General features: G+C 42.5%; 1 protein-coding gene across 3 annotated transcripts in view; it reads left to right on the top strand.

The window, feature by feature from the left end:
• The window catches only part of MEGF11 (multiple EGF like domains 11), a 285,900-nt gene that overhangs the window by 168,954 nt on the left and 100,245 nt on the right, over window positions 1-16,701 (top strand). For all 3 annotated transcript variants that reach the window (XM_075764670.1, XM_075764671.1, XM_075764672.1), the window contains exons 7-8: window positions 13,523-13,769; window positions 15,439-15,559. In XM_075764670.1, coding sequence (XP_075620785.1) covers window positions 13,523-13,769; window positions 15,439-15,559 — 368 coding nt within the window. The remainder of the gene's footprint in view (window positions 1-13,522; window positions 13,770-15,438; window positions 15,560-16,701) is intronic.

Here is a 16,701-nt window from a genome sequence, read left to right as displayed (position 1 = left end):
CTTCTGTGGTTTTCCGGTGCAAGCCAGCAGCTTCACCCGGCTGGGAAAGCCCTGGATCAAGAAGTTCCCCTTTTCTCTCTGCATCCGGAGCTCGGGGGATGGCATTAGAGAAAATGAAGAAGTGATTACTGTTTTAGCCATCTTTAATTAGAACCTCATTATGCTGAATAAGCATTTATTAAGGTTGTATCCACTCTGCAATCAGAGGGGTGATTGAAGCAGACGGCCCTGTTATTTCTACCCAGCCTTTTCCATGACGGGCGGTAGTGAAGCCATGGGTAGCAAGAGCCTTTACCGGTGGCGTTGGCAGCACGGGTACGTAGGTGCTTCTCCCCTAGCCCCTGCTAAAGACAACAGCACTGAAGCTTGTCACTTAGTGTCGCTTGCCGAGCTGGAACCGGCTGAATCGATGTCGATCGGGAGGGAGCAGGGGGGTTCTTGGCTGGGTACCTTCCCCAGGATGTTCGAGTCCCGCACCAAGCCATACGCCGCTTCGGTTTCCATACCAGTGATGTTATTTGGACCAAGTTTACGCTATTTAAACACTATTATTGATGAGAGACGGAAAAATACTTTACAAATTAATCTCTGTATACATAAAAGAATCATTTTTCATATGTTTAATTCAGCACAAAATTATACTTGTAGTGAAGATATATACTATAAAATATTTATAGCATAAATTTAGACTTTAGAACTTGGAGCTGTTCTCAGTGCTACCACTTACTTTCTGGGTAGCTTTGTAGTTGAATGTAATTTGACTTTCTCAGTTTCCCTTCTATGAAATGGTGAAAAAATATTAACATATTAAATATGTTTTCTAGCTCATAAATGGACCATGAGAATTAGTTAGTGTTTGTACGGGACTTTGATGATGGAGGCAATTCTATTAAATGTGCAAAACACCTACACATTTTGATCTTATTGCACAATTTAGAACCCAAATTGTTGCATATTGTCATTTTTTTATTATACCAGCATACTTTGAATTTTATTCAGTAATGTTCTGTGAATAATTAATTATTCAACTAATAATTATCCATTCCAAATAAAACAACTTGATTACTAAGCTTGATGAGGAAAATCCAGTCAGGAAAGAACCCTTTCAAAAACAACAACATTCTGCAGATATCCTTAAATATTTAAAGGGTGAGCTATATTTAGCAAATTCTTCCGAAGGGGCGGAGGGGAGACGAACAGATGCTAATTTCCTGTGTCATCAGATTTGTGTATGTGTGTCAGCAGCATTCCTAAATCACCGTCTACTACACGATCACCATCTACACAAGCATCAGGCAGTGTTCAACATTTCCCTGGGTGGTTCCTGTTTACCATCAAGGAAAATGGTCTACTTTGGGGTCATGGCATTTTCTTCTCATCAATTATTTACTATTTGGTGTGTGCATGCAGTGTTTGCTTTGCTCAGATATTCAGCAGTGAGCAGAGAACCTTGCTCAGCAAAGGAGACATAAAAGTTGTGGCATCGATGTCATTTTCCTGGTGGCACTAACGTATCCCGTGACAGCCAGCCCCTGTCAAAGACCATTACAGTCAATAGAAAGAAATTCCCCGACTGTAAGGGGCACTGGATTGAGTTCAAGAGGCTTGTGATGGGCACCATCCAGCATGGGCAGTGGACAATTTTGATGATGGTCTCGTCTGAAAACCTCTCTCTTCTCCTGCGGCGTTTTAAAATATAGCTCTGCTGCCACCAGGAAAATGTAGAGATCTGAACCTTATAGGGAATCTGGCATTTAAAAACCTTAATGCACAGATGCTGTGTTCTCTTCCAGCAAAATCCCGTTCGCTTCCCTGCTGCCATCCAGCCAGGAAGTCACGTATGTCTGTTTTGCTTTTTACTTTTCAGCGACAGTTGTCACTAAAAAAGAGAGAAATTAAATTAATCCAGCGAGAAAGCTGTTTCACATAGGCAGTTTCTCGGACTGCTAAAAGTGAGACTGAACCTCCAAGAACTGACACGGCAGAGCTGGGAACTTGAGCTCCTCTGGAAATGTTCCTGGTTTCTTTGAAGCTGACCCACTGATAACGCTGGAGGCACTAACACATTGTTTGTAAACGATGAGGAAAAAACATGTGGAGTGATGATTTACTGTTTTCTGCCTGCTTGACATTTGATTGCTTAATGCAATAATCCACAATGGGTGAAACTGTTCCGCAAGCACTGGCTTCCATATGGTGGTGATTTTGTCAAAACATTTCAGTTCAGCAAACCCGTAACCGATTGTGAGGAGGAACAGTTTTGATCATCCTGTTTTTCAAAATGTAAAACAGTTAAAGAATTGTCTGTTTTTAACATCATAACAAAAAGTTTTACTTCCCAGTTTAGAGCAACTTCTGGCTTAGAAATTGGCATTAATTTATGCTCCTGTGAACAACATTTGAACATGTTCAGAAGTCAAAATAAAATATCAAGGTTTAGACATCCAATCTCAATAATTTATGAGACAAGACTTTATCTTCCTGCCTAGCTCTCCAGAATGAAACCAAAGCCCCACCAACACGTAGAGGAAGCCACAGGGAGACAGGCAGTGGCGGCGTCTTTATTTTCTGTTCAGCGCTTGGGGCTTGTGCCTTTTGTCGCCGCGATGTGAGTATGAACTGCTGGGTCAGGTCAGGAGACCTGTGGCTTTGCTCTCTCAGCATTAGCATCCTGAACAAGTGGTGCAGAAGAGCTGCAGCGGTGTTGCGGTCTAAGGAGCTGCTTTAGGGATGCGGGGATTTTACTGAGTAAAACTCTTGGTGCTGGGGTGTGTGTCCTGTGCCCACGTAGAGCCATCCGTGCTTTGACTCCTGGTATTAAGCTACGTGGTATTTGTCTACCTCTCTGATGAACTCTTTCATTAACAGAACATCCCACATCTCAGTGCCTGAATGCAGTGAAAAGAGGGTATAATATTCTAGTATGTCGGTATTTTTACTTTTTTTTCCCCCCTATATTTTCAAACTCGCTATTTTCTGTTGGTAAATATAAGAAAGGTTTTGCACAGACTGTGCTGAGTTTCGGTAAGTGAACATTCCAGTTTTTACTGGGTTACACAGGGCAAGACTTTTTAAAAAAACTGTTTCTTTTTATGTGCCTGAAAGGGACATTACTATTAATGGTTTGTAAGAGAAAGACAGCAGTGCATTTAAGATATCTTGAAGACATTAGGTAACATTAAAGAGCCATGTGAAGATTCAAGTGTGCCTAGAAGAAAAGAGAACAGCAAGTAGCTTGTGCGGATACCTGCACATAGCTTTTTGTAAGCCTTTGAACTGTTTTAGATATAAAAGACACCCCTATTTCAAAGGCCACTAGACCTTCTGCTGCTCTAATTCTCTCCCAAAGTCCTTAGGTAACAGAATTCACACTAGAGAAGGTAAGGTTTTTCCTAGATTCAGTTACTGGGGCAGAACATCCTTTCAGCTGATATTATTTGGCTGAAGGGCAGCCCACAGGTAGTAGACATTAGGATGGGACTGTGGCAAAGGGGAAGAAGCAGTTGTTTTTACTCTGCATCTACACTGCTGGAAATAAAACCAAGTACCACAATCCACAGTGTTTACTTTGGGTTTCAATATCAATGCAATAAAATAAATTGCTTATTGACCACCTTAAAAATGACTGATGAGTCAGTACTGTGTGTTATGTTATGCATGAGGGATGTGCTTATACCTCTCCTTGAAGGTGAATCTTTATGGTATAATTTGAGGCTGGCTAGCTAGCTGTAGCATTTCTTCCGTATGCTTATCTTGATAGTACCATTTTATCCGCTGATCGGCCAATCTTTTCGCTCGTGTTCATTTGCATGCCGACCTGCGCAGTCGAAGGTGAAGGGACACATGCATCCCTGGGTGTGAATGGGAACAAGAAGGAACACGCTCTCTAACGCTTGCTATTTTAGTGACAAGAAGCTTTTCTTCTTTAAGCACTGCTTTAACTGCAAATAAAGGTATATTGCATATCTGGCAAAACATCAGCAGGGTGACCTTCCGACGCTCAGTTTACGTGCTGTGAAAAATAAAGAGCTGAGCACATCTCCCTGAGAGCTTTGCCAAATGGGGTTGATCCCACTCGATCCTGTGCAGTTAACACCACTCCGCACTCGCAGAAGGTGGAAAGGTGACTTCGGTGGTCAGATCAGATGATTACTTTCAGTGTGGTAGATTCCTCGGGTGACAGACAACGTTGTCCTGCCCAGCTTGCTGAGGATGCCATGGAAGGGCACGCGGCGTGGCTGGCCTGCTGCGGCTGCTGGGCTGGCCCCGAACTGGGTCAGAGTCAACTGGCGTTAACGGACGAGACGGGGAAGAGGGTTTGTTTCTGCTCCCACAACTCTGCCTTGCTAAGCACTCAGCTGAAGACCGTACGCTCTTTAGAATAGCAAGTAGCACGTGCGGATACTTACACGTAGCTTTTTAGAAGCCTTTGAACTGTTTCACACCAGGCACAGGTGCTGTATCAGCAGATCCTAATCTCTCGTGGCAGAAGCCTCTCTCTACTTCTGCGGAGTTTGCTGTGAGTCTCCTTAGAGCAATGCTGCTGCCGCTCCTGGGCCCTTCTGGTGGCCTCCCCAACACCTGACGGTTGACGGATGCTTGATCTCTTTCTCTGTAGTTGTCCTGCAGTGTTTTAGGCGTATCCACATATCTACCCCTTCTTGCAGGCAAAACCGGTAGCGCTTCTGTGCAGAGGCATTACAGGAAAATTTTGTGATAGAGTCAATGAAAACATCTTAAGTCCATTATAGATGCTGAGAGAGATAGTGAGAATGTTTTACCCAGTTGGAAGACAGAATTTGGAAGTAAGTTACTTGCAGATCTTATTATTACAATCCTGTCCTAGACAATAATAATGAAGTATTGATGGAAGTTTTGCCAGAGCAAAGACTGCTGGGTTTCATACAGAGGAAAGATAGTATCTTAATTTAGTTTTATTAGACTCTTGATACTCTGCCCATGTATTTTTTAATTCACCACAGTAAAATTCTAATTAAAGAACAGACTTTGCCTCCCATTAATATGACACTAAAAAACATTTTAAAGAATGCAGCATCTTCTTTAAAAAACTATAATGAGAAGACAAGCCGCCAGTGTTGTATAGAATGTTGTCACTCCCTGATGAAGCGTTTCATGATTTTAAACTCCTTGTAACATCCAGAGTGTCAGTAGAGTTAAAGGCTCATTAAACTGAGCGGTAATTTCTACAAAAAGAAATAGGAAATATTCTCAGATTTTTTTTGTGTTCTAATTTTCACTTCTTTTGAAGCCTCTGTCAAAATAGCTCATGGTGGAAATTCTGAAAACACAACACTTTGATATCTGTCAGGAGTAGAAGTTGTTTCTCCCATTTTGCTGCTTCCAAAATATAGTGAGTTCATTACGGGATTTGACGAGGCTGACATCCAAATACTCAACTTTTCTTTCACTTAGAGTGATTTTGTTTTCATTTCTCCAAAATAAAAATGCACAGTTAGGTAACTGTTCTAAGCATTCTACAGAATACTGGACGAATGTTCTTTAAACAAGGATTACTTTGGAAAGAGAATGTTTCCTCAGAGGATACTAAGTAAACTGCAGGGTCTCTAAAGCACTGTGATTGAATTAGGTACCACATGTTGGAGAGTCGATGACTAATGAGATCATCATCTGAGATTAAATCATGACCTAAATCAGCCACATGTTCCGTATCTGATTCAGACAATGAACTTCAGAGAGGATCAGTACAATCTTTCTTGAAAGATGAAAAGCTGTCCTCCTGTCTCTAGGGAAAAAAAAACCCCAAACAAACACAAAATTAGATTAATTTCCTCCCGTGAGTAATAGCCTACCCATTTTGGGGAAAACCAGCTGATATTCCCTTCCCATCTTGCCCTTCCTATCTGATGAGGACTGATCTATAAACTTGGAAAATGAGACTGACTGCAAGGTCTGCCAGCCTCAGGTTAACCTCAGCTTTTTGGGTGGATAGTTTAACAAATGCATATTTACATATGCAAAATGTATTCTCTGGGCAGTCTTAGAGACGTAAACATCGAGACTGGCATTTTCTTCATTATAGTTGTCTGTGCTGTGACTGAAAGTCTGGCATTGGAGATAAAAATGCTAGTGCATACACCGTTGCACAGAAATCCGTGTTTGGAACCTTAAGGCTGCAAAGCTACAAGCTCAGAAGACAGAAAATGCCAGGGCGTGTAAATGGTAGCCTGTGCTCACATAATTAAAGAAAATATCATAATTCATAGCTCAAGTACTGAATTACTGCTGCTCTTCCAACCTTTAATCTGACATTTTCTTATTTTTGTGACACCAGCTTCGTAAGTCAAATGCCTTATTTATGTGTGATGTTCCCTGGTTTGTTTGTTTTTCCTTAAAAAGCAAATGGAGAATATGAAAAATCCCTTCAAGAGTGTCATCAAGCTGATACGCAGACGGTTCATCAGCATGGACCAGAACAAACCTCTGACGTGGGTAATGGACTAAGAGTAGAAGGCTGTCACCCTCTCCGTGGACCACTTACTACATGGAGATTAAACAGCCAGTGGCCCATGGCTGATACTAGGAGCAATTGTAAGAGAAGTCCTGCTAAGCCCCTGAAGCCTTTAATTGCAGATTGCTTTTAATACAGATGAACTCTTTGCGGAATGTAGGTAATGAATTATCCGGAGGTGGCACCGAGTGTCTACACACTGCATTTTTTATAGTTTGATCCAGTACAGGTGGATTTTCACTGGGGACACATGAGCACGCCCTTGGGTGTGGGACAGTGCTCTGCCAGATTTCAAGCTATTGCTCTGCACACAGAAGGTGTCCCAGCTTCTCCATGAAAAGGATGTAAAAATGTACTTTAACAAGCAAAAACTACGGCTTTAGCTTATTGATTTAAGTTAAAATTCCCTTACCGCTGTTCCTCAAACCAACAAATTGAGTGAACCTGAAACTGGAGATGGTAAATTCTGCGTAACAGAAGTCGTCAGGGACTGGACAAAGCATCTCACACTGGAAAATGAATAATCACAGAATCATAAAATGCTTTGGGTTGGATGGGACCTTTAAAGGTCACTGGTCCAACCCCCCCTGCCATGAGCAGGGACATCTTCAACTAGATCAGGTTGCTCAGAGCCCCATCCAACCTGACCTTGGATGTTTCCAATGCTACTAACTAACTGCCTATGACACACTTCAGGTAATCTAAATTATATTTGGAGCAGGATTAGTTATTAAAATCTATTGCTAACTTCATAGTCCCCCAAGAAAGTCTTTATTTACAGAAATCCGACCTATTTGATGCTTTGACAGTTGTAGGACCTCTCTCATTTGTAAGACCTGAGCAAGACATGTTGTCCCATGGTAGATTATCAGTATCCTGACACGGTTAGGAAGAAGAAAATCAGCTGCAGTTGGAGCAGTGTGACCTAATCTGCCTGTACCTACCCGTGTGTCTGTGCTATAGATGAGGTTTTCTCATTCTGAAACCACAGAAGTTGAATGTTGGTCTCTAAGCATTTTTATGAACATTTTTGAAGGGAATTTCTGAAAATCTGGGTTATTTTGAGGACAGCCGTGGTCCATAAACATGTGTTGGAAACTCTGAATGTAAACACTCTTACAAGATAAACAGGTTTTTTGGTTTAGAATCAAGCAGATCAGCAAGTGCTTTTTCAGCACCCTGGCTCATTCCTTTAGAAGCGTATCGGTATCACCTGCAGCGCCAGCACGGGAGGGACTCAGCGCTGCTCAGAGCCAGACACAAAGTGGTGTGGACTCTCGTCGTGAGGGGATTCCCTCTCGTTTAAACCTATCGCAGGCTTGGCTTCTCGTTCCAAAGGTGTTGAACTGTGCCAAAATGAATCATGTTTGTACAGTGAGTAGACATCAGCTCGATACAGAGACTATAATTTTCCTATTGGGCTAAGTACAGGGAATAAAAAGCTAATTGATTATTTTAATTTTTTATTCACTAGATCCAGGCATATGTTTTAGCTTTTGCCATTTCTTTTCCTGCATTGGATTAGCTGAGCAAACCATTGCCATAAGTGGGCAAACCATTTAAAACCCAGGCAGATTCCAAAACTGAATTAGACCAAAAAAATAACCCCACCCAGAGTCTGGGCTGCATTTCAGCTAAACTGGTATTCACATAATCACTCTACAGCAGTACAGTTATATTAAGGGTAGAATCTAGCCCTAATTTCAAAATAAACTCTAAAATAATCTGTTTTAAACTATGCCCTCCTAGATTTAATAAGTTAATTTTATTTCCCATTTCCATTTTTTAAAGGCTTGTATCTCATTTAAACATTTCAGACTGAATTTGGAAATATTCATGTCAATATTCAAATCAATATTGATTATTGACTATGAGCTACATTCTGTGCTTTAACAAATTTGCGGAAAGTTCCTTTAAAGCGTGGATTAATTGAAGATTGCTGTCAGCCAAACACGGCCCTGAGCCCTTAGGCTAAGAAAAGCAACCACTTCATTTTTTTTTTCAGCTGTGCCTTCTGCAGAGTGTTTATGAATGTCCCACTGACTTTGCACACCTGGAATACGGGACTGGGCACTAGCTGTAAAAAGAGACGCATGCAGACTTATGCTAATGAGATCAAAATAAGCATAGACCTTAAGACCGCAGATTCTGGTGCTGCTGTGATAGAAGATGCTGTTCTCATATTAATAGCGTATCTGTGCAGTGATGGAAAAGCACTGGAAGAGCACTTTCGACTCTCTCCTGTTGGGATAAGTCACTTGATAAATGTCATCCCTTCCTGGGAACTCCTTTTCTTTATCTGCCAAGTTTTCAAGCTCGTGTGTTTGCTTCATCTGTGCCCGACGTGTGCTGCTGCACTGAGCACTGGGTAGCTCAATTGACCCAGAACACAACGATTCACTAATCGCTCCTGGAGGGGAAACCAGCCGTTTGGGAGCGGAGCAGCGCTTCCAGCGTGCCCTCCTTGTGTATTTAACAGGACCGAATTGGTGGCAGGATGTCACGCACGGCTGTAGCAGTGGATATGCAGAGCCTGCTGTAATTAGCCCTCATTTCAACGAGGCACTGAGGCTTCGGGGTGGGGGTAGGGATGCAGAGAGGAAAGAAACACTTTTGCTGTATCGAGCGAGCGTTCCACCGAGGGATGAATCTTTCACCTGTCATACCACCATATGCAGACAACTGTAATTATGCTCAGGCACCCAGCATCATCCTTTACAGAGTTATATTCATTTTTATTGGTGGCAATTAATCTCTAGTCATATTTTCGAAGGAGAAAAAGTGAGTAAGTTAGCACGTTTGCCAAGGAATGTTAGCACGTGACCTGAAATATGGCAGCTCCCTTTGATGTAGCATCTCCCAAGAGAGCGCTAGCTATTTCAGACTCATCTCTCATGGTATTGACATCCACACATGCAGTCTAAAGGGAGCGTTTGTGCCTCCCTGACATCACCGCTCTCAGGTTGCTTTGTTTATTGATGGTATAGTAAAGTCTCTGTATCATTTTGACATTTTTAATGGCATATGCATTTACAGTGTAGCTCTTGTGTAAGCTTTAATCAGCTTTCTGTTCGCATGGTGTTGCTATTATTATTTATCTCTATTATGGTAGCACACAGAGGCGATCAACAGGAGCAGAATTAGACGGTGCTAGGCTTGGGTTGTATTTTGTGCCCATAGGAGAATCCTGGAGATTCCTGAGAGCGGCAGGCTTCCGTGGCTCTGGGGCTGCTTTGCCCTGTAGCTCAGAAACTGGATTCACTATCATGCTCCAGCTAGGATTTGCCACACTGATGTATATAGAAAAAAATATATCTTGGTTGCTAAAGTCTTTGGTTTCTTCTGTTTTTTTAATTTTCTAGCTGGAACTATTAGACCCCGTTCCCATAGCTAGTTACGCACTTGAGTAGTCTCACACATGAGTGGTCTGACTGAGCTCAGTGGAATTACTTGTATGAATAAGTACTCGGATTTAGCTTATCAACTCTGTATCTGCCTACCCTTGTAAAGGTACAGAAGTTACCACGTTGCAGATCTGTGAGTTATCACAATGTAAATATCACGTAATGTCCCAATGAAATCACGTAGGTAAAGAATTTATTTGCAACTCCATCGTCTGTCACTGCAATATGGGACTTAAAGGGAAGGGAAAAAGAAAACCAACAGGCACTGATGAACTTTAAGCAACACAGATCTTATTTTCATGTGAGATTACTGCAGTGTAAAATCAGGTGAGGATGATATTTCATTATCACAAATTTTACACTAACACATTGCCAACAAATTACACTCAATTCCCTTTGCAATTAAACAGCAGTGGATGAATTGATAAGGCATTAAATGGCTCTGCTCGTTGTGACATATATAGGACTTAAACCGATAGTTAAAGCAGAAAATCTTTACCATCCGAGGTAAAGACTTAAATCCCGAAGAGGCCAACATGTCATTGTGTATATATGATCCTGTCACTGGAGAGACAACAGGATGTTCACCGTGGTTATGCACGCATCCTATTACTCGGGTTTCAAACCATTTGGAGAACTGTAGTTAAATCCTGCTCGTGGTTGTGGGAACATAAGAAGGAGCCTAACACGTGCAAAGGCTGTATCAGGCACTGTGAACGAGACGTGGTACAAGCCCCGTCTTTTTGTAACTCTATTTTTTCCCGTGTCTTCCATGAATATTCGGATGTACTTTAATCCTCATTTTTATGTCCTCTCCCTAATAAATCCCCATGAAATTCACATTCTTAGTAGCTATTTGGTATGCCAAGCTGTTTTATTTCATAGATCATTAAAACATTTTGGCTAGCTACTTTAGGCTAAACATACTGAGTGTTGCAATGTGTGCTCACTGATGCCTTGTACTTAGAAGCCTTTGGAAAAATCTGTCTAACTGCCAGCTGGTTTTCTGGTCACTGCAGGCTTCTTTTATTATCCAGACTTGGGGTTTTATGATTTTACAACCAATTAGAGGAATTTCTGCTCTTTACTTCAGCATTTTGCTCTTCCCTTTGGCTAGATTGTGGAGTGAAATTTGGTACAGGGAAAAAGCAAGCATGTGACCAAATATAAATAGTAAATAATTGTTCAAATAAGATTGACTTACATAGAAGGATTTGTGTTTGGGGCAGACACTGTAAATGTGAAACAAGGTGCTTGAGCTGATGATGGGAAATGGGTTTCCCTTCCTCGAAAAGGTTTGCTTTCCCCTTCGCTTTCTTTCAAAGTGAAAAACACAAACCGAGCAGACGAATCTGATGGTTGGAGCGCTCATCTGAGACATGGAAGACCAGGGATATAAGTCACATCTTCTAATGAGTGTTATTTATTCCTATTAAGCAAATTAATTGCAGCTGTAATTATATCAGCCCAGAGCAACGCACAGTCTGGCAGTCAGGGCTTTAATGTGAGGTGTGGTAAGGTAGGAATGAAGTCCCTGAAGCAGGCGGAGTCAAGTTTGATTCCTGCATTCCACATCCCCGTGCAAAGGGCTATCGGCTATGCCCGGGTGGTTCGGGTGTGTGCGTACCCTTTGTGGAGGTGTCGAACTCATCCCTCGACGTTCAAGTTCTGCAGGAAACAAAGCAGTGTTTCTGGAATGGAAATTACTGGGAAACTGCATCAGCTCCAGCAGATTTGCTCCTCGCCCCAGAAGGCTTACAGAGCCTTAGCGAATGTCTATGTGAAATAAAGATAGATCATCTCTTTCCACAGATTCTCAGTAATAATTTAAGACTTATAAAGAGTAAGATTTTGTTTGCTCGGCTCCCAGCGGTGTAAGAGAGGAACTATCATCCCTGTTTACAGCTGCGGGAAAAATGAGGCAAAGCAATAAAATATCTTGTGTGAGGCACAAGCAGGATGATGCACAGGGGTACGTTGCACGCTCTGCTTTCTGCAGGCTGTGAAACCATCTCTCTACACGTGCATCCTGTCAGACCCTGCAGATCCTTCGGGACAGCCTAGAATTGTCTTGTCATGGGTTTATTTTGGCCTTTGACACTCTTCCTCAAGAAACACAAGTTTGTAAATTGGTAATCAATCAGTAGCACGAGTTGAGTAAAGTCTCTCTTCTTTTTCTGCTGAGTATCCTCAGACTGACCAATGAGTATCCTGCTGCTCAAGAAGAAGGACAAAAAGATTGCCCAAATTAACAGTCATCCAGCGTGGGTTCATAGCCACGTGCCATAGAAGGGGAGGGCTATGAAATTTCTAGGACGAGAGCATCAGGCTTAAATGGGCTTTCCATTTACCTTGCTACGCCTGGAAGCAGAGATCCAGGCCTGAGAAGCAGCGAGTGTCACGCGGGGATTAGTTTACATGTTTGCAAAGAGAAGCGTTTGTGAAGACTGCTGTGGTGCTGGGATTACACACCCGTTTCCTGCGTGGCAGTGGATTTTACACTAGAGGAATTGTTGGAATAATTGAAACCAGCTCTCTGAGCATATCCAGCTGTACCTGGAAAATGATCTGTAACTGTGTCTTTACCAGGGATTTTGCCAGCAACTCTATCCTGAACAGAATGATGACTTTTTCACCCTTGGCATAGCTGTACGAAAGGCTGCTAAGTGGAGGGTAGGACTACTGAAGAAATCCTTGTTTTTCTGCTGACCATTTACTAAGGAAACCTTAACCTCTGGGTGTTCGCCTTGAGCTGCCTGCTTCGTGTGCATACGTGTAAAGCGGCTGTTTTGCAAGTGCTGACTGCCGCTTCTATAGCAAGTCAGGATGGAGCTGTGTCTGTAGCGCTGACTTCCCTCTCTCATCCTGCCTAAGGTCCGCAAACAAGGAGGAGGGATCGGGCAGGATTGTCACGTGAAGGGATCTCACTGTGCTTCAGGGAACCTCCACTCTGCGCCGGTGGCCACAGGGTTTGGGGGGCCTTCTGTAGTGCTAGTACCTACTGTTACCAGCACGGAAATTACCTGACATACACACTCCATACCTTCATCCCTAAGCCTGGTCAGCCTCATGAAATCCCATCTCCAATGTTATTTTCTTCCCTACCACCCCTTTATTTGAGAAAAAAAAACCCTCACACCAAACCAAACCAAAAAACAACACCAAAGGAGAAAGTCTTCTTTAGATTATCATATTTATTATCTTATGGGAACAGTGCAAAGAAACAATATTTGATGACATTATTAAATCTGCAGGATTTGCTTGGCAATACTACCTGCCATTAACTACACTGCAGTCAGGATGTGATCCTCTGCATCTAATTCCACTATAAATTCATTCCTTCCAGCTATCTAAGAGCACTAAGAAACAGGATATTAAAAGATTTAGGTCCTGATCCAGTAAGGGTGTTAAACAAATCCTCGAATTTAGGTATATAACTAGAGCTGTTGTCTCCTTGCATGTGTCGGTGGACCAGGGGGGTGCTTTTCGAAAGTCTGAGGGCCCTTTAGACAGTTCCTGGTATTAACGGTGCCTCTGCCTGCTTGCCGACCTAAGCGTAAGAGGCTGAGACGAGCCGCTTGCGATGCACTTTCCTAACCATCTTGGTAAACGACTGTATGTTTTCCAGGTTGCGATAGCGATCACTGGGGACCCCACTGCAGCAACCGCTGCCAGTGTCAGAACGAAGCTCTCTGCAACCCCATCACGGGGGCCTGCGTCTGCGCAGATGGGTACCGAGGATGGCGCTGTGAAGAGCTCTGTGACCCTGGGAGCTACGGCAAGGGCTGCCAGTTTAAATGCCAATGTCACAACGGAGCTACCTGCGACCATAAAACGGGAGAATGTCACTGTGCTCCCGGATACACGGGGGTATTGTAAGTTCAATGATAGGTGTATTTTACTCCGCATCTTTTAACAGCCTTGCTGTGACCGCTTTTAATGCAATGAGTAATTGGCCAAATTTACGCAATCTCTCTATTATACGCTTTCCTTTGTAGAAATCAGGTAACGGAATGTCAGAGAGACTAAATAAAGGAAAATCTTTTTTTGCTGGTAATTATGCCTGTCCGCATAGTAAAATAAAATTTAGTGCTGAAGTGAACTTAAAAATCCATTATATTTTCCAGCTTGTACAACAACTGTACCTGCTCCTAATTTCCGTATGTGAATACAATCCAAATTACAGTTGAGTTTTTATAAGCAATTGGACACTCAACTCATTAGCAGTCCAGTGCAGTATCAAATGGGACTTACCATCCCCAATTTATTTGACTTTCAATCTAACTGAGGAAGCATTACTGTTAACTATATCAGCTTACTATCTAGGGGGTAAATTTTTAGCATAGTGAGCAGGGATTTAGCGGTGTGACTCCTATTAACTTTAACGAGAATCATGTAGCTAAATCCCCATCCACCACACTGAAAGTTTACCGGTAGGATTCACAAAATCTGCATATTAATTTTAGGACAGCAAGCAATAGTTCCTTGTTTAAAATTGCCCACAGTGTAACATCAGTTCTCATTAGAGATCTTTCAGTACTTTCAGACGTAATTATGTTTTTCAAAATTATTTAAGGGGAAAGAGAATTCAGTCGCTGAATTTGGTTGGAGATCTATTGCAGGTGACTTAATACTTCTGCAGTCTAATATTATTTGTTGACCTGCATGAAGGGGAAGGTGAAAAATAAAGACAATATTAACCCTCATAAATAAGTGATATGCCTTTTGAATATTTTATTTAGTACCTGATTTCCTCATAGACTTGTGACCTCAGTCCTGGAAGTGCTCACTGTTAAAGACTCTGCTTACTATTAGGAGTGGTTCCATTGACATTACTATCTCATTTCTCAGCAGTAAGTACTTGCAGGGCCAACCACCGATGTATTGTACGAACATCCTCATCAGAGGATAGTCAGTAAGGGAAGAACCTACTGTAGTTTCAGAGCCTGGGATCGGAGAGAGGTGATGCTGAAAAGCACCAATATGCAAATGTAGGAGACTGGTTTTTGCGGGGACCAGCCTTACACTGGCTCCCCATGAGTACTGAGAGAGACCCAACAAGTTTAAATAGCCTTTAAATGATGCAGAGGTTTTGCCAGTCCATTATACACTGCAAATGTTAACATTTAGAAGTGACTGGAGAAATTTCAAGCATTTTAATCCCATCCTTTTATTCTGTTTGCAGCTTCTTTTCTTGCCATGTCACATAATTCACATTGAGGGCTTCGTCCTGCAACTCCTACTTTCCTGGCCTGTTTTAGTGGATATCAGTTGTCCTGTTGAGAGGGGTGGAATTTGGTACATGCATAAAGATTACACACGTGCATCAGCCTTACACAACTGGGTCCACGGCACATAAATAACCCCAGCAGAAATAAAAGAAATCTTGGCTAATTTGTAATGCCAGCTGAGGCTTACTGAGTTTTCATACTTTGCATGAGGACTCCCGTGATGATGTGTGTTGTGGATTTTCCTCGTTTACTGTTTCCAGGAAGTTCTTTTAAATAATCTCTTTGGTTTTTTGTTTCTTCTCTCTCCACAAAGCTGTGAAGAGCGCTGTCCCCCAGGCAGTCACGGAGGTCAGTGTGAATTGCGCTGCCCTTGCCAGAACGGAGGAGTCTGCCACCACATCACCGGAGAGTGCTCCTGTCCTCCTGGATGGATGGTGTGTACTTTGTTCTTACTCGTCCCTCAGGTAGAGATTGGAATAGGAAGTTAATTGTTCGCTGTCTCAGCAGACACCTTCCCTGTGTGCTTGTGATGCGTATCTGCTATTTCTTGTCACGAGGCTGTAACAGTTCTGACACTGGGACCACCTTTGTTTTAGGTGTGCACAGCACTTACGCAGGCAGGCCACCAGCCTGCGACTGGTAGCTACCGTCACAGAGTTAAACAAACAACAGTAAACCAAGCAGTGACTACTCGTTACACTTCTGTGTGGGAGAAGAGGCAAAAGAATTGTCTCTGAATTCCAGTTCCTTGGAATATTCCCTGCACCCTCATGGGGACAGAAAGCTCAAAGCTCAGCTCAGCGTTGTCAAAAGCCCTGTCCTGTTTCCCCTTCCGGAGAGAGGGAGAAGCCGGGGGGATTCACTGGCTCAGGCAGTTGTTAAAGCAGGACTAAAGGTAGGACGCAGAGCCCAGTTCCGTGTCCTGTCCTTACTCAGGCGTAATTCCCATTGATTGCAAAAGATTTGCTTGCATCAGGGGTTGCGCTGGAGAGAGCAAATTGCCCTAACCTTTAATCCTTTATGTTAAGAAGGCAAGGCCAAACATTTTAAAAGTCCTCAACTTTATCAATAATGTAATAATTAACTCTCTTGGGGTTTGCCAAGTCTCACAGGCCAACATACCATTTAGCTATACTAAACTTCCTGGCATTTTTCCTGTATCTGACAATTAGTCTCTTGGCAGTCTTGCTGGATTTTAATACATACAACTACCGTGACTTTTTATTTTAATACGTGGAAGACCCTGAAGATCATCATACAACTTTGGTTTCTGATGTGGACTTTATACCTGTTGAAACATTTCAGGGCTGAGAAAGATGTTTGTGTTCCTTTGGATTAGTACAGCAAATGCTGATCACACATCTGCTTTTAGTAAAAAAGTTAAAAAGTACCAACCAGGAGATTCTGGTGACTATCGGGCAGCAACGTGGGAGAAGAACATTGCTGCACATAGCAGCTGTGTACGGAAAATCTCTAACTTGAGAGTCAGAGCCTCTCTAACTTGGCCAGTCATGGCAAAGGAGATGATGACAAATGACAAAGCAGGCAAAACTTTTCAGAAACTTAAGTAAGAATA

The sequence above is a fragment of the Balearica regulorum genome, chromosome 12 (genome assembly GCF_011004875.1).
Source record: "Balearica regulorum gibbericeps isolate bBalReg1 chromosome 12, bBalReg1.pri, whole genome shotgun sequence".
Taxonomy (NCBI): domain Eukaryota; kingdom Metazoa; phylum Chordata; class Aves; order Gruiformes; family Gruidae; genus Balearica; species Balearica regulorum.
Note: the sequence above shows the minus strand (reverse complement) of the source record. Positions and strands in the feature narration are given on the sequence as shown.